The following is a 24,672-nucleotide window of genomic DNA, read 5'->3' as shown; positions in this document are numbered from 1 at the left end:
GTCACCCTGCTAGACAGGGGTCCAGGGAAGTAAATATTGTGGGAAGAAATATCCAGGGAATTGTTATGGCTAGGCTTGTATAGGCCCTAGGGCCAATAGCCTAGAACCAACCTATGAACCTATAAATGAATCAGAATTCATTTTGCAACTCCCAACCCCAGTTTATAATCCATAAAGCTTTGGAAATTCTGACTTTTATCAACAGTCATATTCACAATGACTTTATATTTCTTTAATAATATTGGAGTCATGCAGTAAATCTCAGATTAACTGAGACAAGCCAACTTTTATAGTATTTCCATCCTGTTTTTTTTAAAAATGGAGTCTTATTGTGGAAATGCGATAGCAATGCTTTAATTCACTGCCTCATGCTCACAGGTTCATAGGTAGTTACTGTGCATACACCTCAGGAGGCCATTAATGAGCTTAGCCCGAATTCTTAACTGCCCTAGAGCATTGTCTGGTTAAGTGACTAGCTGTTTTGCAGTTTACAGCCTTAATCCTCTTCACCAGCTGACACACTTATTTTAGTTGCTCCCATGTTGGGAGGTTTTGGCTTTAGCCACATTTCTGTACAGATTTATACACAATTTTGAATAAATTCTGATTGTTAAAATTATTAAATAAAGGGACACATACTTAACGTCAGACTTCCCTGACACACTTATGAATGGGAGTAGACAGGCATCTTTTCAGTGATCATACACAGTTTCTTTTTCCCAAAGCATGAGTGATGTAACAGTTTCCTAATGTACTATTTGCTTGTTTTATTCATGTGTGATGAGTAGTCTAGTGGGCTGTAATGAGCTCGTTAGTCGGCTTCGTAATTAACCTTATTTAATGATTGGAACAATAAGAACAGACGATTAAGCAAATGAAAAACAGAACAATGGTGACTGCAGACAAATGTACTATATGAATTTGAGACAGCAGTATGATCCATACTAAGAAATAATCTAATCACATTACATCTGTTTATTTACGATTTATAATTTTTAATTTTATAAGGCTGTTTATATGTGTGTATGTGTGTATTCAAGTAAAAGAAAGAAACAAATTTTACTTAAAAATCAAATAAACTTACACAAGCAGCCTACAATAATAATAAAAATGTATTGAAAATCAACAAAAACAACAGATGCCATACTCTAAGTACAATTAGTGATAACAAGAAAACAATAGACTTTCTAGAATGTGCTCCTTTATAGTCTCTTACTTTCCTATAGGTCCCATTTGGGATAGCATTTCTGCTCTGACACACACACACACACACACACACACACACACACACACACACACACACACACACACACACACACACACACACACACAATGAAACATCCCATGCATGACAAACAAAAGCAAAAAAGTTCAAAGATGGAGTAAATAGAAATTTGAAAACATCAAATAAGGAATTATAAAGCACGAAGCATTTCAAAAGTTTGTGCTAGGGATCATCTTTTCTTGATAAGTTTAGCTTGTTCATCTAGTGATTAACATTTATATGATGCACTTGTGTACATGATACAGTTTAAAAGAAATGCTGACTGAATGAACTGTCTGTACTGTGTTTGTGATATTAAGCAACATCTTAAGGTTATGGAAAAAAAGAAGTTATGTACTTACCATAACGTTCCATGTTTGTTGTCCATCTTGCCATTCATTCTTCATTCTCTGGATGGGTTCGGAGCTGATCCTCGGCTCGGACTTAGGGCTGATAGCCTAGTACCAACCTATGAACCTATGAACCTATGAACCTATAATAAACATATGGGGAGTTGCCCATGTAGCAGCAGCACAAATACTGTCCATTGACAATCTGGCCAGGTAAGCAGAAGATGTTGCTAATGCTCTGGTTGAGTGGCCTCTAACTTTGAATGGTAAATTCTTGTTATTTGAGGAGTATATAAAAGTAACGCAATTTGAGAGCCAATTTGAAAGCCTAATTTTTGAAACTGGCATGCCCTTTTTTGCTTCAGAAAAGAAAATGAACAACTGATCTGTTTTTCTGAAATCTTTAGTTCTATGTAGATAAAATCTAAGCTGTCTACGCACATCCAGTTGGTGAAATTTGTACTCTGCCTTGTTGCTATGATTGGGAAAAAACACTGGGAGCACAATAGATTGATTTAGATTGGTCTGGGAACAAACTTTTGGCACAAAGGATGGATTAGTACGTAGAGATACTCTAGCTCTGTGGAAAATCAAGTATGGTGGAGTGATTGATAGAGCTTGCAACTCTTAGACTCTTCTTGCAGATGTAATAGCTACCAGAAGAATAGTTTTCCAAGAAAGGATTTTGAGATCACAAGATGATGAGGGCTCGAAACTAGGTAATTTATGTATTTTTATTTTATTTTACATTTGTTGACTGTGAAAGTCCGACTGGATATATGTCCATTTTTAGCGGAAGCCCAGGGAGAAAAGCTCCATCAATACAGACAATAAAATTACAATTAAGATGTAACGCTTGGCTTACGAGCTATAGTAGTTAATAATATACAGCCAACAACCCTGTACATTAATAAGGTGCAATTGCACAGTAAGGCTTCGTTTACAGTCTCTGGTAGATACACAGACTAAGGAAGGAAAAAATGCTGCAGTCTATCCTGGATAATATGACATATAGGGTAATTCAGTATTGTATACAGTACTGTTAAGTGTACCATTGGAAAGAAGAAGTGAGTTGTACTAAAGAGTGGTAGTTAAAGAGGCAATGCAAGTAGTAGAGGGTGGATTAAGTAGAGGGGTAAGTAAGGGTAGGGTCAAGGGTGAAGGACTAGAGGGATAGAGAGTCTTGAGGGAATATAGAGAGATAATGGGTAGTGTCAGGTTGTAGAACTGGGTAGCAGAGGTGCCAATCTGGGTTGGAGCAAGGACATAACCAGTGGGTGGTAAGATACCCTTTAAGGCTTTTTTTGAATTTGGTTGGTGAGGGTTCTAAGGTTAGGTCGGCAGGAAGTGATTTCCAGATTCTGCCAACATAGTTAGAAAAGAATGAGTCTCCAGCTGAGTTATTCAATTGAGTGTTTGAACAAGGAGTTTGTTGGATGATCATAGTGTCCTGGGATTACTGTAAGAATTAATAAGGTATTTTAGTCCAAGAGTTTTGTCAAGTTGATTGAGGACTGTGTGGGTGACTGTGAGCTGATTATAATGAAGTAAATTGGGGAATTCTAGCCACCCTAGTTGAATAAGGTTTAGGCAGTGATGAGTGTGAAATGCAGAGCCAGTAGCAAATCTAGCAATGTGGTTATAACAACTTGAAAGTTTGCTCAGATCAGATTTATTCAAGTGGGTTAGAATAGGAGAGGCATTTAGAAGGGTTGAGAGTAGGTGAGTATGGGCAATGGGAGTCCTTGCTAATGGGGTTATGAAATGTTTACTTCTGTATAGAGAGTCTAATTTTTTATTAATGGTTTTAATAGTTTGATTGACCTGCATATCAAATTTGAGCTGGATATCTACAACTATGCCTAGGAGTTTGGTATGAGCATAGGGGGAAATAATGGTGCCATTGTTGGATTTTATAGAAAAGGAGAGTTGGGTGGATCTGTAAGTTGGGGAGAAGAGTAGTAGCTTAGTTTTGTTAAGGTTCAGAATCAAGTGACGGTTAGAGAGCCAATTTTCTACTGAACTGAATGTTTTCTGGATTAAGGTCACCAAGTCTGATGGGGAAAAGGCTGAGCAGACCAGAGTAGAGTCATCAGCGTATTGGATACATGTCACGTCTGGGATGATGGTACAGAGGTCATTAATAAAGATAGAGAATAAGAGGTGACCTAAAAATAGATCCCTGGGGAACTCCTAATGTGACAGGTAGCTGAGTAGATAGTTTGTTCTGCCACAGGACAGTTTGACGCCTACCACTGAGATAGGAACTGAACCATTGAATTGCTTGGTTATCCAGTGATATGGTTTTCAGAGTATGGATGAGTAGTTGGTGGTTAACCATATCAAATGCCTTGAACAGGTCGAGAAAGAGGGCTGAGGATAATTTATTGTTATTTCTGTTGAGGTTTATGGTGTTAGAGAAAGAAAGGAGAGCCAAGGTGGTACTGTGAAATGGCCTAAATCCATGCTGACAGTTTGCCAATAGATTGTTCTGGATGAGATAGTGCAAAAGTTGTTTATGGGTGCACTTCTCCATTATTTTGGCCAGAGGGGAGAGAATGGCAAATGGCCTGTAATTAGATAGTTCAGTGGAGCTGCTCCCTTTATGGAGTGCTATAACATGAGATGTTTTCCAGATGGAGGGGGTGGAGTTTTCTATAAGGGTTCTATTGATCAATATGGAGACTGGGTATGCTATGGCATCTGCGGCTTTTTGTAGCTATTCTGCAGGAAGGTGGTCTGCGGCTAGAGTGGTGGGTTTTAATTTGTTAGTAAGGGATCTGACAAGTGAGGTAAGTACTGCTTGGAAGCTAAAGGAGAGGGGAATAGAAGGTAAAGCTGTAAGGGAGTTAGACCAAATGGGAATTAACTGACTGGCAAGGGTCTGTATGGTGTCACTGAAAAAACTATTTAAGGTGTTAGCAATGTCTTCTGGGTGTTATTGGGTAGTATTAGATGGAGGTGGGGTAGTGGTTTGACCTGGATGAAGAAGTCTGTTGAGAACCGCCCAGACATTTTGAGGTTTGTTTTGATGTTTTTGTTGAAGACTGTATAAAACGGCATCCTAAAGTGGCATTTATTTTAGGATTGCCCAGTTGCATAATTTAAGTTCATTTTGGAAGTTGGTAAGGTTGAAGTTCTTATTGTTTCTAGTTGTTTTGTAAGTGGGCTGGTGAGGGTTGTCTGCTTTGTGCTTAATAATGAAGGTTGGAGAGTGATCATTTATGTCATCAGGGAGTGTCCCAGATTTGTACATATGGGGGTGACTATTGATAAGTATCCAGTCAAGGATACTTTCTTTGTTGTAGGGTTTACTAATTCTCGTGGGAGAGTTTATTATTTGTGTGAACCCATATAGATTTATGTGGGTAGTTGGGGTTACTGTGGAGCAAGTTGTCCAATCTATATTGAAGTCCCCAAGAATGATAGATTCTTGATGATAGGTATTGTATAACCAGTGGAGTATATCTTCTAGGGTGTTTGTATTATTGCCTGGGGGAATGTAGATACAAACTATGTTTATGCTTTTGTTGTTATTAATTTGTAATTTGGTAATAAGAACTTCTGCATTATTAAATAGGGGTGGTTATACAAAGTCTTTAGTGACATATAATGTATTTTTATAAAGTATAGCTACCCCTCCTCCCTTCCTAGTAGTCCAGTCTATTCTAAGTATATTGAACCCAGGTTGAAGTATCTCGTCATCCACGGATGGTTGCTGGTTTTAGCCAAGTTTCTGCGAGACCTTTTATGTCAGGTGTATGTACTGCTATGAGGGCATGCAGGTTGTGAACTTTGTTATTTATGCTTCTAATATTTAAGTGAAGAGCCAGAAGTGAACCAGGGGGCCTATTAATAGATTGTTTGGCAGTGGGATAGGTACTGTAATGTTAGGTGAGTCAGGTCAAAATTCAAATCCCATGGAGAAAGAGGTTATTTTATGGGAGGTCTCAATAAACAAGTGCTTTTTAAAAATGCTTTACACAATTTGTATGACATCAGGTTAGGAGTATATTCACCAATGTGGAAATTAGATATTGCAGCTAGTTGGACTCTAATTGTAGCTGCTGCAGAACCTTGCTGAAAAAGTTCTGCAAGAAATTCCAAAATTGAATTGACTGAGGCAGAGAAGGGATCAATATTTTTCTCTTGTGCCCAGTAGGAGAACCTCTTCCTTTTACTAGCATATAACTTTCTGGTCGAAGCCTTGTGAGAAGACACCATAGGTTCATAGATTTATAGGTAGGTACTAGGCTCTTGGCCCTAGGGCCTATATAAGCCTAGCCAAACCGTACCCTGGCTTTTGCCACCCAAGAAAATTATTTTCCTGTGCCCCTGACAAGCAGAGCCACAGAAGTGATCCCTGAGGAAGCAAAATGTGTTTTACTGCTGGTGTGAAGTCTTGAAGCCTGACTAAGTTTGGAAGTGGAGCAGCCATGCTGTCAAATTGAGGGTTTGGAGAGCAAGATGAAGAGTTCCGGACATATGAGTCAGAAGGTCTGGAAGTGGGTCCAGAACCCACGGCTTCTTCTGTAGGTGAGTCCAGAGAAAGGGGAGCCAAATCTGATGAGGCTGGTATGGGGCATTGAGAATCAGCCTGCTTCCCAAGAATTTTGCTTTCTGGATGACTTTGGGCATGAGGGGAAAGGGGGGAAATGCATACAGAAGTCCCTTGGGCCAATCGTGAACAAGTGCATCTCTCGGTGTTTCACCCAGAAGGGGGATTAGGGCAAAGTAGCTGCTGCATTTGGTATTCATGAGAGTGACAAAAAGATCGCAGCAAGACTAGCCCCATTTTCGGAAGATCACCTCCGCTATGTTTTGGTTCAGAGACCACTCGTGAGGCATTAAAATCCTCCTGCTGAGCTTGTCCGCTATCAGGTTGGATTTCTCAGGAATATGCATTGCTACTAGAAAACGTTGGGAAGAAATTGCCCATTGTCATACTCTCAGTGCCTTTTGACAAAGGGGGTATGATCTGGTTCCTCCTTCTTTGTTTATGTACCAGACTACCAACATGTTGTCTGACTGGATTACAATCATTCTTAGTGGAAGAGAGTCCTGGAGTGCCTGTAATGCTAGAAGCACTGCTCTCATCTCTAGAACACTGATGTGCAGATGGGCCTCATGTTCTTGCCATGTGCCTTGGACAGTCCTTCCCAGATAATGCCCCCTCACCCTACCTGGGAGGTGTCCGTGGTCACTGTAGCTACAGGTAGTTGTGGCACAAAGGGTCTTCCGATGGTCACATGGTTGGACCGAAGCCACCATAGGCGATCTCTCTTGCATGTGTCTGTGATTCTGACTTGGTGAGACATGGAAGTTCTTGTAATGACCACTGAGCAAATAGCAGCCATTGAAGAATTCTCATATGCATTCTGGCTAGGGGAACTAAGGTGATCATTGAAGCCATAGTTCCTAGGACTTTCAAAATCATCTTTGCCTTCACTTTATTTCTGGGTAAAAGGTTGGCTATTTGTTGCCTGAGGAAAGAAACCCTGTCTGGAGGTAGTCGTGCCATCATAGAGACGGTGTTGAGATCTGCAACTATGAATGTAATATGTTGACAGGGCAACAAGGCAATTTTTTGTAAATTGACTGTAATCCCTAACTGGGAACAAATTTGAAGAGTGGTGTCCCTCACCTACTGAAGTAGATGCTTGGTGGTGGCAGTTAGGAGCTATTCATCTAGGTATGGAAACACTTGGAATCCCAGACGTCTCAAGTGAGCTGTGACTATTGCCATGCATTTGGTGGACACCCTGGGGGCTGTAGTGAGACTAAAGGGCAGAGCTCAAAACTGGTAATGACTGGCTCCCAATTGGAAGCATAAGTGACTCCTTGATGCTCTGTCCATTTTTATGTGGTAGCATGCATCTTGGAGGTCTATTGAGCACATCTAATTGTCTTTCCTTAAAAAGGGAAGAATTGACAGCAGTGTCACCATTCGGAATTTGGACTTCTTCATGGATTCGTTTAGTTTGCTGAGATCCAAAATGGGTCATCAGTCCCCTGTTCTTTTTGGCACTAAAATGAATTTTGAGTAAGTTCCAAATCCTATTTGGTCTGCAGGGACTTCTTGGATGACTCTTTTGTCTAGCAACTTTTGAATTTCTACAGTTGCTTGTTCCCTTTGACTGGGTGGAACATCTGTGATTGTTCTGATCTGTGGGCAGGATGGCAAAAGGGAATGGAATAGCCTCTGGATATTATACTTTGTACCCACTTGTCTCTTGTGATATCTCAAGAGACAGAAGACCTGCTGTAAAACTGGTATAAAACTTGATAAAAACACACCAACGTCGAGAGAAAATAACTTTATAAAGATAGCAAAGCTTTCGGGTTGATACCCTTCTTCAATACTAATACAAAACAATGAACAAAGCAAACAGCTTTAACTAGGAGTCAAACAGATCACATGGTTGCAGCCAGTCAATCATGTGACAAAATAATAATAATAATAATATGGGGGTTATTTCTCTTGTAAGAATATGAGAACTTTGAAGAATAAACTGTGCTATAAAGATTTTAGGGGTGGTTGTAACCCCCATATTATGCTTAGGCATGGTACTTTTGGTTGTATGAACTGTAAATGTTGTGTGGACATTCTAGGCAATGGTAGTGATGTTTTTACTCACCCTATCACCGGAAGAGTTTATAAATTTAACTTAACAGTTACTTGTGTTAGTGTAAATGTGGTTTATTTAGCTACATGTACACTATGTTCTTCTTTCTATGTGGGGAAAACCATGAGAAGATTAAAAGAACGCATTATTGAACATAAATCTGAAATTAGAAGTAATAATGATAAGAATGCATTATATAAACACATTAGTATCAATGGTGCTAATCATAAGTTTAGATTTAGGGTGATAGACATGGTACATGTATCTCCTAGGGGTGGTGAGATTAAAGAGTATGAATGGATTTTGAGATTGGCTGCTGATCAATCTCCTGGTTTGAACACTGCTGTAACCTTGAAACCAGTTTTAGTCAAACTACAACAGACTAAGTTATGTTGTTAAGCATATACTTGCACATATATATATATATATATATATATATATATATATATATATATATATATATATATATACACATTTGCTGTTATATGTATTTTATATTTTATATTTTATTTGTTACATACTCTGAATATTGCACTCAATGTTTTTATTTGTTTCTTTAAGATATTTTGTCACATGATTGACTGGCTGCAACCATGTGATCTGTTTGACTCCTATTTAAAGCTGTTTGCTTTGTTCATTGTCTTGTGATATCTCTCCAGGTTTCTGGGTACAAAGATACATGCCCCCCTCCCCGACTGCCTCCAGAGTAGAGCAGAAGGGCCTCCTTTCAGGAGTGCTGGTAGGGCTGGCCACGAAAGGAATCATGGTCACCCTGGTTTTGCAGACCACCTCTGCCTCTAGGACGTCTACCATTATTGCCTCCCCCTCTGCCCCTGGGGAAGGGTTTACCTCATGCATCTTGAAAAACTCCATGGGATCTTTTAAACCACATTTTCCTACTCTTCTGACCTTTAGGGTAAGGTCTTGAATGTACAGAAAAACATACTCCAACGACAGAGAGAGTTTTCCCTTCCTGCTCACATCTGGTGAGTGTGTCCTTGACTTTAGGTCCAAAAAGTGAGGAACCATCAAAAGAGGCATTGATAAAGGTAGACTTGAAAGGCTCCATAAAGTTACACAAGCGCATCCAGGAGTGGCTCCTCAGGGAAACTCCTGAAACCGCTGCCCTGCTCACTCCATCTGCTGCATAGGATATTAGTCTCATGGAGGAGTTGACAATGGAATTTAAGGTAGATAGCTGAGAAGTGACCTTTTCTGACACCCCGGCAGCCAATGAACCTTGGAGAGTATCTCCTAACTCCTTCAGAAGATCTCTTTGTAGCCTCATAAAGTCCGAAAGATAGTTCAGTGATCTGAGGGTAAAAGTTGTGGATGAAAAAACAAACTTCCCATATCTGTCCATCATCTGGGAGTCCTTGTTCGGTGGATGGACAGATGAGGATGTTTCAGAAAGTTCCTTCTTGGTAGCTGCTGCCACCACCATAGCATCTACAGGAATACCTTTCATGAGAAATTCTTTTTCTAAAGGTACTGACAAGAACTTATTTCGCCTCCAAGGGACTGGTTCCATATTGTCTGGTGACTCCCACACCTTTTGACTAACCAACTCCAATAGCTCATCAAAAGGTGGAGACACCCAAGAGGCTGAAGGTTGAGATCCAACACAGACTCCTCATCAGAAGGGTTGATGGATTTCCAGCCGCCTCTCTGTTTCAGGATCTCTAGGATATCTGCAAAGGAGATATCTTCAGAAGATGACCGTGGGAACCCTTCTGACTCCTTGAGATCAGTGTCAGAGGTGATGGACTTGTCAGGGGAGTCTATATGCTTCCTCTTGCATGTTTTCTTTCTCTGAATCTCTGCTGTCCTGTGGATGGGGTGGTGATGAGACAGACACTGGTGCTTTGGGGGAAAGAATACCACTATCCTTGTGTAGAGCTGTAGGTGGGGACAGTACACTCCTCATCAGCTAGAAGGCAGATCCCCCTGGCTCCAAGGACACCTCCAGTTCTGAGGAAACAGAGGGAATACCAGGCTCCACAGAGATCAGCTCTGTGGCTGATGTAGGAGCTGAGCTCAGCTTTGAGCCGAAGCTCCGAGAGATAAACTCGGAACTGAAGAAACTTGGGTCCCAGTGTCCCTCCCAGAGCTGACTGGAGAACATCAGCCCCTTGACACCCCGGATGGCACAGAGAGTGTCGGAGCAGGGACCAGTTCTGAAATCTCCAGAAGGTCTCAGAACCAAAGAATCTACAGCAAGCAGTACCTGGCATTCTGGCTTTGAAGATCCAGCTTGGCTTGCAGGAGGAATCGTTGTGGATGTAATAGTCTTGGCTGGCTCCAGGACCGACTGGGTCAGAGCTGAAAACAATTTAGCCATCTCCGGTGACTTCAAAAGTCTGTGCACCACCCTCTGCATGTCATCATCCGATAAGCTCCTAAAGGACATGGAGGAGAGGGTTGGTGAGCAAGATCTCTCCAAAATGGGAGATCTCAAGGTAGGGGAGACCAGTAACAGATCAGTGGACTGGCTCTGAAATATAGTCTCTTTCAGCTACGAAGGCCTTGGAGCCAAAGGACTAGATTTGTCCAAGTCTATGATCTCTCTCAGTTCTGGGGGCTGGTGAGCCGAGGAGATAGATACATCAGAAGTCTTAGCCAATTTTTGAGGAGGCTTTGAATGAGCCAAAGAAGCAGGAGATGGTTGTTTTGTAGTCTTGTTATTCTTAGAGGAAGTGGACCTACTAGAAGAAGAAGTGCTCTGTAGAGCCTCATCAAAAGAAGGTTTCAGGAGCCCTTTGAGTATCGGTTTGTTATTTCTTTCCTGCAAGATATGGGAGCTGAATGAATGAGAAAACATGCAAGTTTCTTAGAGGTGAATGGCCCCCAAACAATAAACACAAATGTTATGCCCATCAGTGATGGACATCTTCTCAGAACATTTCTGACGCTTCTTAAACCCCGAAGGCTTGGGTTCCTTCTCTCGAGTTTCCCTTGACATTTTAAGAAGAAAACAGCAGTAGTACAGCAAAAGGAAAAGCCTAAAACACACCTCTATAAAACAACTAACACGTGCAAAAATATTTAAAGTTTTAGACACTGTAATAACACTATAATAACACATCTAATATGACAAGAACAAGGTGAAAAGCTCTGCCCTCTAAATTAAATGGGCACTAGGCCCTCTAACTTAAACGGACCTACTGTGAGCAAGAGAGACACAGAACAGGAAATTAGCTCTCTAACTAAAACAAGCTAATATACACAGAAAGGAAATACAGACTAACTAACTTATACTACTTGTAACCACTAACTACATCACTACAAAAATAACGGGAAAATAGAAAAAGGCCTTGCGACTAACGACGGCCTACAAACAACCAGACAATAGCAAGATTAAACAGCACTCATAACTACAGCACGCAGTTAAACTAATAAGCAATATTAAAGCTAAATAAAGGGAAAAAAATACAAGTTTTTAAAGAACTTAGCCACGGCCAAGGAGAGAGCACCCGAACTCGTAAAATGGCAAACATGATCTGGGGAATTCTACCACTGCATAATGGGATAGCTATTCTGCCACGAGCCAAGTTAGAGACTTTGAGCTAGTGTATTCAGCTGAGTAGGAGCCAAGGATCATCTCGGAACCCATCCAGTAAGAATGAGGGCGAGGTAGGACAACATAACATTACATGTTATATGAAGCTAAACTGGAAGGAATACTTTGAAATTCCAATATAGTTGACTGACGAAAAGCTATATTCTGATAAAAAGAAATCTCGTAGCACACTGCTCTTTGTAAAATGTCTAAACAGATTAGGTACCAGTCACAATGTCAGAACAATGGGACATGGTAATATCACTTATTTTCTGATATTATGTTCATGTGTTGTAATGCTCAATTTTTAATAAACTAAAAGGTCCTTATAGACCAAAAAGTAATTAGATTATCCAATAAGCCCCACTTCAGCAAAGTCTAATTTCTGTGAAAACTATAAACTACCCCACTTAAATGTTTGAGCAGATTATTACTAAACAAAGGGTGCATTTACCACCCAGGGTCATTTTTTTCCCTTTTAATCCAAATCTGGACATTATTCTACTGATTCTCAGTTTTACATACTATAAGCAAAGAGTATTCCATTGCAGAATACGGTTTGCCTATTAAATTCATATTGTTTTAACTTTTAATAAAACGTCTTTTCTAAACACATACTGTTTACAGACAGAAAAAAGAATATGCAATGTAAAATGTTGAGTTCTACATACCACAGTGCGGTCTGCAACTAAGTACAGCTCGATATATTTTTTTGCTGCGAGAAACTCCTTTTTCTAGAAGAAAATAAAACAGACATTTATAGTTTAAAAATATATATATCTACAGCTGTATGCCTCAGAAGTTAATTAATTATCATGAGAGAATAATACTACATAAAACTGGGGTATACAAAGAAATATTCACCTGAGTAAGCCAGAAACTGAAACTTATTAATTAAGTAATAAGAGTTTACATTTATATTAGTGCATTCTATTAACAATATTATATTTTTGTTATTGTATACTGCTGAGACTCAGAATGTACACCAAGCTTTGAATGTGCTTTGCTGTTTTGTTAATGCCTTTAACTTGGAATACTAAATTATGCTTTGCATCACAAGAGTGAGACATCATACCATGAAAATTGTTTCTTCAAATCTACTTGTGCAAAACATAATTTATCTGAAATACATTGCCAGAAACACACACAGAATAACAGGGTGGTGATGGTGTGTGTTTTTGTTGGGGGGGGAGGGGTGCACGTACCTTACATCACTTTACTTATATATAGGTCAACTTTAAAACAATGAAACACTAAAACTTTGACCAAAATAATTGAAAAAAAAATGTTGATAGCACAATTCACATGCTCTGAGAAATAATCTTGGAATATACGTCTTTAAAACAATCTTTTTTTTTTCAGGGGCCAACCTCCCCCTGAACACCCTGCTGCTTATATATTCTAACTTAGAAATCACAGAATTTCAGGAAAAGGGGATATTCCCCAACCATATTACTGCAGCAATCTCACACAACTGTTGACAGTCTGCTTTGTCAGCCAAATTATGGTGACAAAATTAAAAGTTATGTACTCACTATAATGTTCCATGTTTGTTGTCCATAATCTCCCCTTCATTCTTGCTGGTTGGGTTTGGAACCGAGCATCAGTTCCGACTCAGCCTAATACTAAAGCTCGAGTGCTTCCACTGGCTCGAGACTATACCCTATCCCATCATGCTTAGGGAAGATAACCCATATCTTGTTTGCAAAATAACAACACATTTGAATTTTATATACAAAAAGTCCCAACTGTAATAGCTATTCGCCTATACCTCAAGAGGCAAGAAAGGAAGCAGAGAACACACTTTGCAACCAATAAAAATTTCCTCTTAATCCTCCATAGGTTCATAGGTTGGTACTAGGCTATCGGCCCTAGGGCCTATACAAGCCTAGCCATAACAATTCCCTGGATATTTCTTCCCACAATATTTATTTCCCTGGACCCCTATCTAGCAGGGCGACTGACATGATCCCCGAGGTGAATTTCCTATCTCCCATCCAATCATCAAGGTTCCTTTTGAAGAGGGCCAAGGAGCCGCTCTGCTTGACATGCATGGGCAGTCTATTCCAGAGTATGGGGAGTCTCTGGGTCAGGAACCTATCCCTCAAGTATGTTTTGTTCATTGTGATGACAAAGTTTAGATCCCTGGAGTATGTGGCTCTGAGGGATTGGGATTTCTTTAAGTGGAGCATGTCCAACAGCTCAGGGTTTGACATGGTGTTGTATGTTAAGCAGAGATCACCTCTGAGTAGACGATATGCCACAGAGTATAGCTGAAGTTTTTTTACATGGTCAGCATAAGGCATCTGCTTTAGGCCTGTGATTCTTTTAGTGAGGTATTTCTGCGGCCTTTTCAGCTGTTGCAGATGTCTTGTGAGGTACATGCCAAATGGGGCTTTGTACTCTATAATGGGTCTAATAAGGGATGAGCACAGTGGGACAATGACCTCCTTTTTTCTGGATGAAAAGCCCTTAGTGATGAGGTGTGACAGAAGGATTTCCTGACTGTTGTAGTGATGTGGTTATCGAAGGTGAGACTACTGTCCACCTGTGTCCCTAAGTCTCTCATCATACTTTCAGTGTTTAGTGTACTGCCACCTATGTGGTAATTCATGGGTATGTGGTTTTTTCCAAAGGGGATAACTATACATTTCTTGGCATTAAGCTTCAGCCCATGGCTCTGGCACCAAGCATCTGTTTTGTAGAATATCCACATAATTTGGCGATTCAATAATGGCTCCCAGTTTGCAGTCATCTGCTAACTTTGTTAGCCAGAGTCCTATAGTGTTGGCCTGTACATCAGAGAAGTAGATGCCAAACAATAGCGGTCCCAGGACTGAACCCTGAGATACTCCAAGTGTCACCTGTCTGGAGATGGATTTGGAGTCGGCTACTTTTACAGTGTGGGTTCTGTCAGTAAGTCAGTTGGCAACCCATCGAGTGATGTAGGGATTTATGCCCAGTTTAGTAAGTTTATCTTTGATTCCAGAGTGGGGGATGGTTTTGAAGGCCTTGGCGAGGTCCAGATAGGCTGGAACCCTTACCCTCGTCCACAGCTCTGGAGACTGATTCGAGGAAGTCAATCAGGTTGAGGAGACAAGATCAGCCTTTCACGAACCAAAACTGGGGGGGGGGGGGGGGTCCAGTGTTTGAAGGTTGTCAATGTCTTTGTTTATAAGTTCCATGATAATGCGTTCCATGCCCTTGCAGATCAGGGTCATCAGACTGATGGGACAGTAGTTCCCGGAATCCAAGGTGGATCCCCCCTTGTGGAGTGGGATAACTGTAGCTGTGCACCACTCAGTGGGCATGAAGCCTGAGGTGAGGCTATGATTAAACATGACACTTAAGTGAAGAGCCAGTTCATTTTGTAGTTTATGTAGTACACAGCCCGGGATGTCATCTGGTCCCATGGATGCTATATTCTTAGCTTTGGAGAGTGTGGTTTCTACCTGTGTGGCCGTGATTATCGGAATTTGGCAATCTTTTGGTAGTGAGATGAGCCCTTTAAGGGGTGAGAGGGGGGTGAAGTTGGCACTAAATCGATCTGCCAGGGTATTGGCAATATTCTTGGGAACAGTATATTTAATGCCATTCTGTTGTAGCTCAGAGCAGATCTAAGCATTGCCATTTAGATTCTTGACATAATTATAGAATGCCTTGTGGTTGTCTTTGGAATCTTTAGCAATTTTATTTTCGTAACTAGCTTTGGAGGATTTTATGAGGGATCTCAGCTTCTTACTGAGACTGGTAAGGGAGTTTTATGCATCCTGGGATTTTCCTCTTTTCTGCAACAGTTTCATACTTCTGTTGTATAGTTTGTTTATGGCAGGGGACCACCAGATTGGCTTACTTTTTTTGGAGGAGATCATCTTGGTTCTATTTGGGATGGCATGAATCATGCACGAGTAGATGCGCTTGTACAGTGCCTTAATGTAGGATTCAGCAGTCAAAATTTCAGCTCCCGTCTGCATGGGTTTCATGAAGTTTGCACTTCTGACTTGAGTAGCATGAAGTTGGCTTTGGGAAGTGTTTTACAGAGGTTTCCTTACTGGGGGTGGGGGTGGGATGTGGATGTCAAGGGTGATTAGCTTATGGTCTGACCTGACCAATGAGGGGGTGACCACTGGTGTGGAGGATCTATCACCGATGTTGGTAATGACCAGGTCTAGGATATTGGAGCCTATGGTGGGAAAATGGATCAGCCGATCCAGGGCATTGCAATTTATGAATTCCAAGAACCGTTGGGAAAAGGTGTTGGTATCCGAGTAGTTTTCCCAGTTAATGGCAGGGTAGTTGAAATCACCTAGTATTAGGGTGTTTGGTTGTATCTTAATATTTTCCAGTATTTTATAAAGGTGTAGTGAGAATCTTGGGGCATGGTGATAATCTGTAGCAAGCTACAATTTAGATTGCAGTCTTACCTAGTGTTAGTTGCACCTGGAGAATTTCAGATGCATTGTGTTGGGCAACTAGCCTGGAGGTGTGAATATCCTTGGTGAATATGGACACTCCTCCACCTTTAGTGTTTCGGTCTTGATTTGGTGGCTGAAAAGTGTGGTAAGAGTTGTAGCCTGGTATTGCAGGGGTGCTCTCTGGAGCCTTGAACCAGGTCTCAGTTGCTGCATAGATATCGATGTTCTCCATTTTTAGGAGTGCCTCGAGAGACTGCATTTTGAGGTTTAGACTTCTAGCACTGAATAGCATTACCTTCAGATTTTGCATGCTTATATCTGTTACGGTGGTGGTTTGGCCCTTTGAACCTTGCCTAAAAAAGGCACTGTAGGGGTGGCAAGAGCTTTAGCCGGTAACCTGAATCCCAGGGGTGACAGGTGCAGACCATCTCTGGCAAAGCATCGTGGTTTGTCGATCATGGCATCCCAGGCAGACAGATACTGGATCCCCTTTGAATGACACCAGAAGCTTAGCCAGTTGTTGAAGTCAGTCATTTTGTCCTTATACTATGGTATCATTCTGGGAAAAGGCAGGATGCTACTGAGGGCTAGGGTCATACCTGCCTGGTCCACATGATCCAAGAGCTCTTCCATGTCTCTTTTCATGTAGTCCTGGGAGGTACGTCTCAAGTCATTCACTGCAACATGGACAATGACAGAGTCATATTTGTACTTGTTGCAGACTGACTTGAGTGCATGCGTTATGTGGCGGATCCTGGCACCCGACCGGCAACCGACTGTAATTTTCTCCTTGTTCAGCCTGGTGAGTGGGACATCAGTATGCCTGACTATAGAGTCACCTATGATTAAAGTGTTGGGTATGTTTTCTTGCCTTAGGGGCTGCTGTTAGGCGGCACACTGGTGTTGTGAACTATGTGTCACTTTGGTTGTGACTGGTGTTTGTTTGCGTTTTAGCTTCAGAGGTCCTTGTTGCTTGCGCAGGTTAATGTTAAGGGCCTCTGCATATGTGGGTTTAGTGTTGCTATGTGTGGGTGGTGATGATGTGGGTTTTGAAGGGCTATGTGTTGCTTGAGATGTAGTGCAGGTGTTAACCTTCTCCTCTTGACAGTCTAGCACAATCTTGTCTGGAGAGAGCTTTGCATCTAGTTTGGCAATGTAAATATATCTCTTCCAGGTTGTAGTGTTGAGTGGTAGGAGAAGAGGGTTGTCTGTGTACATGAGGCAGTTGCTGCATTGCCCCAGTATGCCCAGATTCACCAGGTGGACAGGAGAAATCACCAGAAGCTGACCCTTGGACATGCCTGTTTAGGTGCTTTTTTTATAAAGTATAATAGCTGTTTTCCCTTACCTTTGCAAGATACTTTGCAATTATAGGCTGTTTAGTGCCTACGATTAATGTCTCCTTATTAACAAGGAGAGTTGAGTGCTTGTATTAGTTTAAGGCTTCCTAGTGCTTTCCATCAGGTTCTAGAGCAAGTGCTAGTCACAGGGGTTCAGCTTTTAATGCTACTACTGAGAAACCAGCTACTTCTAAGGGAAAATTTGAAGAGCAGACTTTCTGGCACCTGGAATAGTTTAACTGTAGCACCGCACTGCTGCACAATGCGAAAAATGTGCAAACACACTTGTTTTTAAGCCAGAAAGTTGAAAGGGATAAGAAATCAGCCCAAATGGCTAATAAAATTAAAATTTCAGAGCTTGAAACCACTCCTCTAGTGTTGGATAGGCACTACAATGTTCACTGGTAAGCATAGGACTTCTCTCTACCACAGCAAGGTCTGGATAGCTCGGAACACAGAAAATAAAGTCCTGAAACCAGCAAAGCCTGGGATCTGGACTATACTAGCTAGGAAAGGCGGGAAATGAGCAAACAAGATAGTATTTTTTTTGGGGGGGGGGTTGTTGGTTAAAACAGGCTAAATAATACAGTAAATAAACACAGATTTTGGAGTCCCTTTATCCTTTTGGTGAGGAACTTTTGGGGTCTCTCCAATTGCAGATGTGTCAGAAGATACATACAATGGGGGCATGTTGTACTCGATCATTGGTCTGATAGAGAAGAGTACAGGGGAACAAACCTCTCTAGATCTTGGGGATGAATCCCTTCATGATCAGGTGGGCAATGAAGTCTTTCCTCTTCACACTTTAGCAGCAAGTGTCAAAAGAGAAAGGCCACTCTCAACCTGGGTCCCCAGGTCCTGATAACCCTCTCTTGTGTGCTTGGTTTTGCCACCTATGGTAGGGTTTGTTAGAGGTGCTTTTTCCGAAGTTATGACTATACATTTTTTGCTTGTTTAACTTCCACAGCCATGGCTCCGCCAGTCCCTTAGGACCCTGAGTCCCTTCTCTGAAGGATATCTATCCGATGCACTTTCCACTATGCCTCCCAGTTTCTCGAAACCTTGCAAACTGCCTCAGCTTGAGAAGTTATGTTGGCAATAGATGCAAAAGTAGATGCCAAACAATAGGGACCGCACCGGCCGGACCTCTGACACACCACCAGAGACTGGCTAACCTAATGAGTTCGCTAAGCTCGCCAGTTTGCCTAAAACTGTTCTTGTACCCATTTTTGTTACATTTCTGACATGTTTTTGGGTTTTAACATTAGTAAAAGTTCTACAGTACACGCAGAAGGGTAATGTAGTGTGTAGTAGTCAAGGTTGGTCTCATCAATGGCCTTTGCTGTTTGAAGAAGAGTGGCATTTCAATGGCCTTGATTCCCTGACCAAAGCGGCAAATTCCCGGAGGTTCCGTCCAATGTCCCTAAGTCCTCTGGGGCTTTGTCTCTATGTGCTCCCTCTTTGTTTCTTTACTCCAGCTTTGTTAATGACTCTCATAGCTTTGCAGACTAGACTTGTTAAGCTTGGGGCGGTAATTACCAGGGTCCGTGGGGCCGCCTTTGTGGTAAGGCTAACACATGTGAGTGTGTAGCCCTAAACAGTAAATGCAATTAAAACTCTACAAAATTAGCAATTTAAAACTTTTTAAATGAAGCAAGGCAAGTGCATAACTGAAAAATGATTTAAGAGGCAGTAATACAGTAGAATAAGTAGCTAGTCTACATATACAGAAAAGTCTATATATACAGAAAAGCAGCTAAAACAACACTAAAACAATTCAGATGCAGTGCAACCTAGAGCACTTCAGTTGTAGCAATATTAGAGCAAATACAGTTTTAATAAATGCACTAAAATATGCTCTATATTTTCCAAAATGTTTGAGAAGCACAGTCAGAACACAAGAAGATTCAGTCAATTTTTTTTTTTTAATTTTTTTTAGAAAGGGAGAAAGGAGGAACAGAATGAAAGAAACTTAGTGGGTTGGCCTTCTCAGATGTTCTCTCTGTATTAGGTAGAATGAGCTAATGACACTAGACTGGGAGGAGTGTCCAAGATCAAATTTAGAGTAGGGGAGGGCAACTGCAAGGCCAGCAGGCATAAAGACAAGATGCCAATAGGGAGTCTTAGTCAGAGCACACTACAAAAATGTTTATCACTTCAGGCAGAAAACACTACAGGCAGTGAGCCAATAGCTATAAAATACAGTAATAAAGTATGCAGCAGACAATAAAAGTGCTATACATATCTAGAATAACCAATAACTAGTAAAAATAAGCAAAAATCAGTCTACTTATTGTTATATATCACAGATCAGAGTTTTAGTCAGTGCTCCTTCTCCGATAGCTCTAAGTGGAATGGCAGCAAACACTCAAGGAGCGAAGGTTGGGGGAAGGAGGGTGAGATACAAGAATGAAGGCAAGATTATGGACAACAAACATGGAACGTTATGATGAGTACATAACTTCTTAATGTTATGTTGTCGTATCTCGCCTTCATTCTTGCTGGTTGGGATAGCGTCCCTATCACCTTCTTCCTTGGGTGGCTCAAGGGAATATACTCTTCAGAACAGTGGAACCAAAGGAAGCCCTGTTCCGGGATGCCACGTCTACTTTGTAATGAGTGATAACGGTATGAAGATTGACCCATGTGGCTGCAGCACAGACTGAATCCATAGATAATCTGGCCTGAAAGGCAGTCGAAGTTGACATAGCTCTTGTTGAGTGGCCTCTAATCTTTTCTGGCAGTTGTCTATGTTGAGAAATATAGGTGTGGGTAATAGTGTCAGTAAGCCATTTTTACAAGGTAATTTTTGATATTGGTACAACTTTTCTGTTATCTGAGAAGGAAATGAATAACTGGTCAGATTTTCTAAATTCCTTTGTTCTATGCAAATAGAAGTGTAACTGTCTGTGTACGTCCAATTGTTGTAGGGAATATTCTGCCTTGTTGCCATAGTTTGGAAAGAAAACAGGCAGGTCAATGGACTGATTTAAATTGGTTTCGGAACATACTTTGGGAAGAAAAGAAGGATTTGTTCTAAGAGAGAGACTCTGTCTTTGTGAAAGACTAAGTAGGGAGGGCGTATGGACAGAGCTTGAAGTTCCGAAACCCTCCTAGCTGAAGTAATGGCTACCAGAAAGGCTGTTTTCCAGGTTAGAAATTTTAGTTGGCAAAAGGAAGCTGGTTCGTATGGTGGGAGAATCAGAGTAGTTAGTACCATATTGAGGTCCCAAGGAGGTGGTGGTTTCCTTACTGGAGGCCTTAGTAAAAATGTACTTCTCAGGAAGGCTTTGCACAATCTGTGAGACATTATCTTTGATCTCATGTCTCCTATGTGGTAGTTAGATATGGTGGCTAATTGTACATGTATGGTAGCTGCTGCTGTGCCTTCATTAAAAATCTCTGCTAAGAAATTCAAAATTGTACTTACAGGAGTTCTGAAGGGATCTATGTGATTCTTGGAAGCCCAACAAGAAAATCTTTTCCATTTGCAAGCATAAAGCTTTCTAATTGTTGTCTTATGAGCTGAAATTAGAATATGTCTTACTACAGGGGATATGCCTGGAAGCCTGGCTAAGATTGGAAGTGGAGCAACCAAGCTGTCAGTTTGAGGGTTTGGATAGAGGGATGGAGCATTCCTGACTGATGAGTCAGAAGATCTGGTAGAGGGTCAAGAATCCACGTCTCTTCTCAGAGATGGGGCCCTATGAAAGGAAACCAGATCTGACAAGGCCATTATGGAGCAATGAGTATTAACCTGCAACTCAATGCTTTGGCTTTCTGTAAAACTTTGGGGATTAAAGAGAATGGGGGCAAGTCATAAAGGAGTCCTGGGGTCTAACCGTGAACAAGTGCATCCCTTGATGACTCCCCTGGTAGGAGAATTAGGGCAAGGCAGCTGCTGCATTTGGTGTTCATGGACATGGCAAACAGATCGCAGCAAGGCTGGCTCCACTTGTAGAAAATCTGGTTGGCAATTTCCTGTTTTAGGGACCACTTGTGAGGCATTAAAATTGCTCTGCTCAATTTATCTGCTATCATGTTGGATTTCCCCGGAATATGCACTGCAATCAGAAAACGTTGAAAAGAGACTGCCCACTGCCATACTCTTTGAGCCTCTCAGCACAGGGGATAGGATCTGGTTCCACCTTGTTTGTTGATATACCACACCACTGACATGCTGTCTGTCTGTATTGCAATCATGCCTAGTGGAAGAGAGTTCTGGAATGCTTGCAACGCCAGAAGCAATGCTCTCATCTCTAGGACATTGATGTGCAAGTCGTACTCGTGTTCCTGCCAAGTTCCTTGGACAGTTTTTCCCAGGTAATGTCCCCCCACACTATCTGGGAAGTGTCCGTGGTCACTGTGGCTACTGGTTGGGGGGAGAGTGAATGGCCTGCCTAGAGTTATCTGCATGGAATGAAGCCACCAATGTACGTCTTTCTTGCAGGAGTCTGTGATGAAGATCTTGTGGGATATGGGTAACTCCTGCATGGACCACTGAGAGAAGAGAAGCCACTGTAGGACTCTCATATGTAGATTTGCCAGAGGTACTAATGTTATAGCTGCTGCCATAGTGACCAAGACCTTTGGAGCCAACCTTGCCTGTACTTTCTTTTTTGGGAGCAAGATGGACACTTGATGCCACAGTGCCTGTATCCTGTCATGAGGCAATTTTGCTACCATGTCTTCTGTGTTTAAGTCTGCTCCTATAAATGTAATATGCTGTGATGGAAACAAGGCAGATTTTTCAAAATTTATGGTAATGCCCAGTTTCAAGCAAAGATGAATGGTGGTGTCTCTTGCCTTAGTTAGTAGATGCTCTGTGGTGGTGGTTAGGAGCCAGTCGTCTAAGTATGGAAACACCAGGAATCATAGATGCCTTGGGTGAGCCATGACTACTGCCATGCATTTGGTAAACATCCTGGGGGCTGTAGTGAGACCAAAGGGCAGAGCTCAGAATTGGTAATGACTGGCTCCCAGCTGGAAGCGTAGATGTCTCCTGGATCGCCTGTCCATTTTTATATGGTAGCACTCATTCTGAAGATCGATTGAGCACATCCAATTGTCTTTTCCCAGAAAAGGAAGTATAGACAGCAGTGTCACCATCTGGAACTTTGATTTTGTTAAGGACTTGTTCAGCCCGCTGAGATCCAAGATGGGTCTCCAGTCCCCTGTTTTTTTTGGAACTAAAAAGAACCTTGAATAAGTTTCAGATCCAGTTTGGTCTGCGGGAACACCTTGGATGACTCTTATTCTTAGCAACTTTTGTATCTCTAGAGTTGCTTGATTCCTTTGACAGGGTGGAATGTCTGGGACCAATCTTGTTTTTGGGGGTGGGGTGGAGAAGGGTATGTTGTATCCCCTGGATATTATTGACTGTACCCATTTGTCTTGAGTGATATTTAGACAGACTTTTGGGTACAGTGATAGTCTGTCCCTGATTGCCTCCAGAGGTGGACAGGCAGGCCTCCTTTCAGGACTGTTGGAAGGGTCTGCCAGAGAATGTATCGCTATTGCCCTGATTTTGCAGACCCCCTATGTTGTGAGATCAGCATCTTCCATTGTTATTTCCCCCTCTGCTTCTAGGGAAGATTCACCACATGCATCTGGCGAAGCTCTTTGAGATTTATGGAACCATATTTTTCAGCCCTTCTGGCCTTTGGGATACGGCCTGGTAGGGAGGGAAAAACGTACTCCCATGGCAGACAGAGTTTTGCCTTCTTGTTTGCACCTGGTCAGAGTCTCTTTAACCTTAGGCCTGAACAAGGATGAGTGGTCAAAAGGGGCATTAGTGAAGGAAAACTTGAAGGGCTCAGCGAACTCGCAAAGGCACATCCAGGAATGCCACCTCAGAGCAATTCCTGTACCAGCTGCCCTACTCACTCCACAGCAGTATAAGAAATGAGCCACATAGAGGAGTTAACTACTGAATTCAAGGTTGCAAGCTGGGTGGTCACCTTGTCTGGAACCCCTCCAGCTGTGGAACCTGGAGGGTATCTTCTAGCTCCTTCAGGAGATCCCTCTGAAGTCTGGTAAAATGGGTCAAATAGTTCAGCAATCTGCCTGTAAAAGCCAGTGACGAGAACGTCTGCTTCCCATACCGTGCATCATTTGATACTCCTTATTCAGTGGATGGACTGATGAGGAAGTCTCAGCTAACTCTTTTTTGGTGGTCGCCGCCACCACCATAGCATCTACTTGGACACCTTTGGTTAAAAAGTCTTTGTCTGAGGGAGCTGTTATAAATTTGTTGGGGCTCCTTGGAATGGGTTCCATGGATTCTGGAGAGCCCCATGCCTTTCAGCTAATAACGCTGAGGAGCTCTTCGAAGGGTGAAGACACCCAAGAGGTGGTGGGTCAAGAAAAAAATGCCTGCAGGACTGTGGGGACCCTTCAAAATCATCCAAGTCCATATCTGAAGTGACAGACTCCACAGGGGAGTCTAGATGTTTCCTCGTACATGTTCTCTTCCAAGGGACCTCCCTGGAGGGATCCTCTGGGGTGGTTTTGGAAGAGAGGGACTCACGCAATGGGGTGTCCTGGGGCATTGGTTCTCTATGCTTGGGGGGGATGGTAGAGAGGCAGACACCAGCAATTTTGGGGGAAGAGTGCTTGGGTCCGAGACTGGAGGCGTCAATGGTGTCAGCACACTCCTCATCACCTCAAAGGTACCACAACCCGGGTCCAAGGAAGCCTCCAGCTCCGAAGAGCCAGGAAACTTTTCTCACACCAAGGAGGTGAGCTCCAAGGCAGATGTAGGTGTCGAGCTGACCTGTGCCGAAGCCCCAAGAAGTAGATTTGGATCTGACAAGGGTCTGAGCTGACTCTCCACCCTGGACCCGATGGGGGAGTGTCAGCTCCCAGACCCTTCGACTGAAGATGGTACCAAAGAGATCAGAGCAGAAGTCAGGACCAAAAACCCTGGGGTGACTCTCGGATCCGACGGTTCCACCACAAACACATCCAAGCACTACGGCTCTGAAACCACTCGGGTTGGAGCAGGAATAGCAGAAGGGGCAGAAGTTGGTTCCAATTCCTTTTGGGCTAGACTCAAAAGGATCTTGGCTAGGGCTGGAGTCCAAAGCAATCTCTTGACCACCCACTCCATGTAATCA

At 42.2% G+C, this 24,672-nt stretch overlaps 1 protein-coding gene across 3 annotated transcripts in view; it reads right to left on the bottom strand.

Annotated features, from left to right (window-relative positions):
- Window positions 1–24,672, bottom strand: part of LOC122811344 (zinc metalloproteinase-disintegrin-like batroxstatin-2) — a 576,382-nt gene that overhangs the window by 353,695 nt on the left and 198,015 nt on the right. For all 3 annotated transcript variants that reach the window (XM_044083123.1, XM_044083121.1, XM_044083122.1), the window contains exon 7: window positions 12,471–12,533. In XM_044083123.1, coding sequence (XP_043939058.1) covers window positions 12,471–12,533 — 63 coding nt within the window. The remainder of the gene's footprint in view (window positions 1–12,470; window positions 12,534–24,672) is intronic.

The sequence above is a fragment of the Protopterus annectens genome, chromosome 9.part0, assembly GCF_019279795.1.
Source record: "Protopterus annectens isolate FY-2018-M chromosome 9.part0, PAN1.0, whole genome shotgun sequence".
Lineage (NCBI taxonomy): Eukaryota > Metazoa > Chordata > Ceratodontiformes > Protopteridae > Protopterus > Protopterus annectens.
The sequence above is the reverse complement of the archived record's forward strand: the minus strand, read 5'-3'. Positions and strand labels throughout refer to the sequence as shown.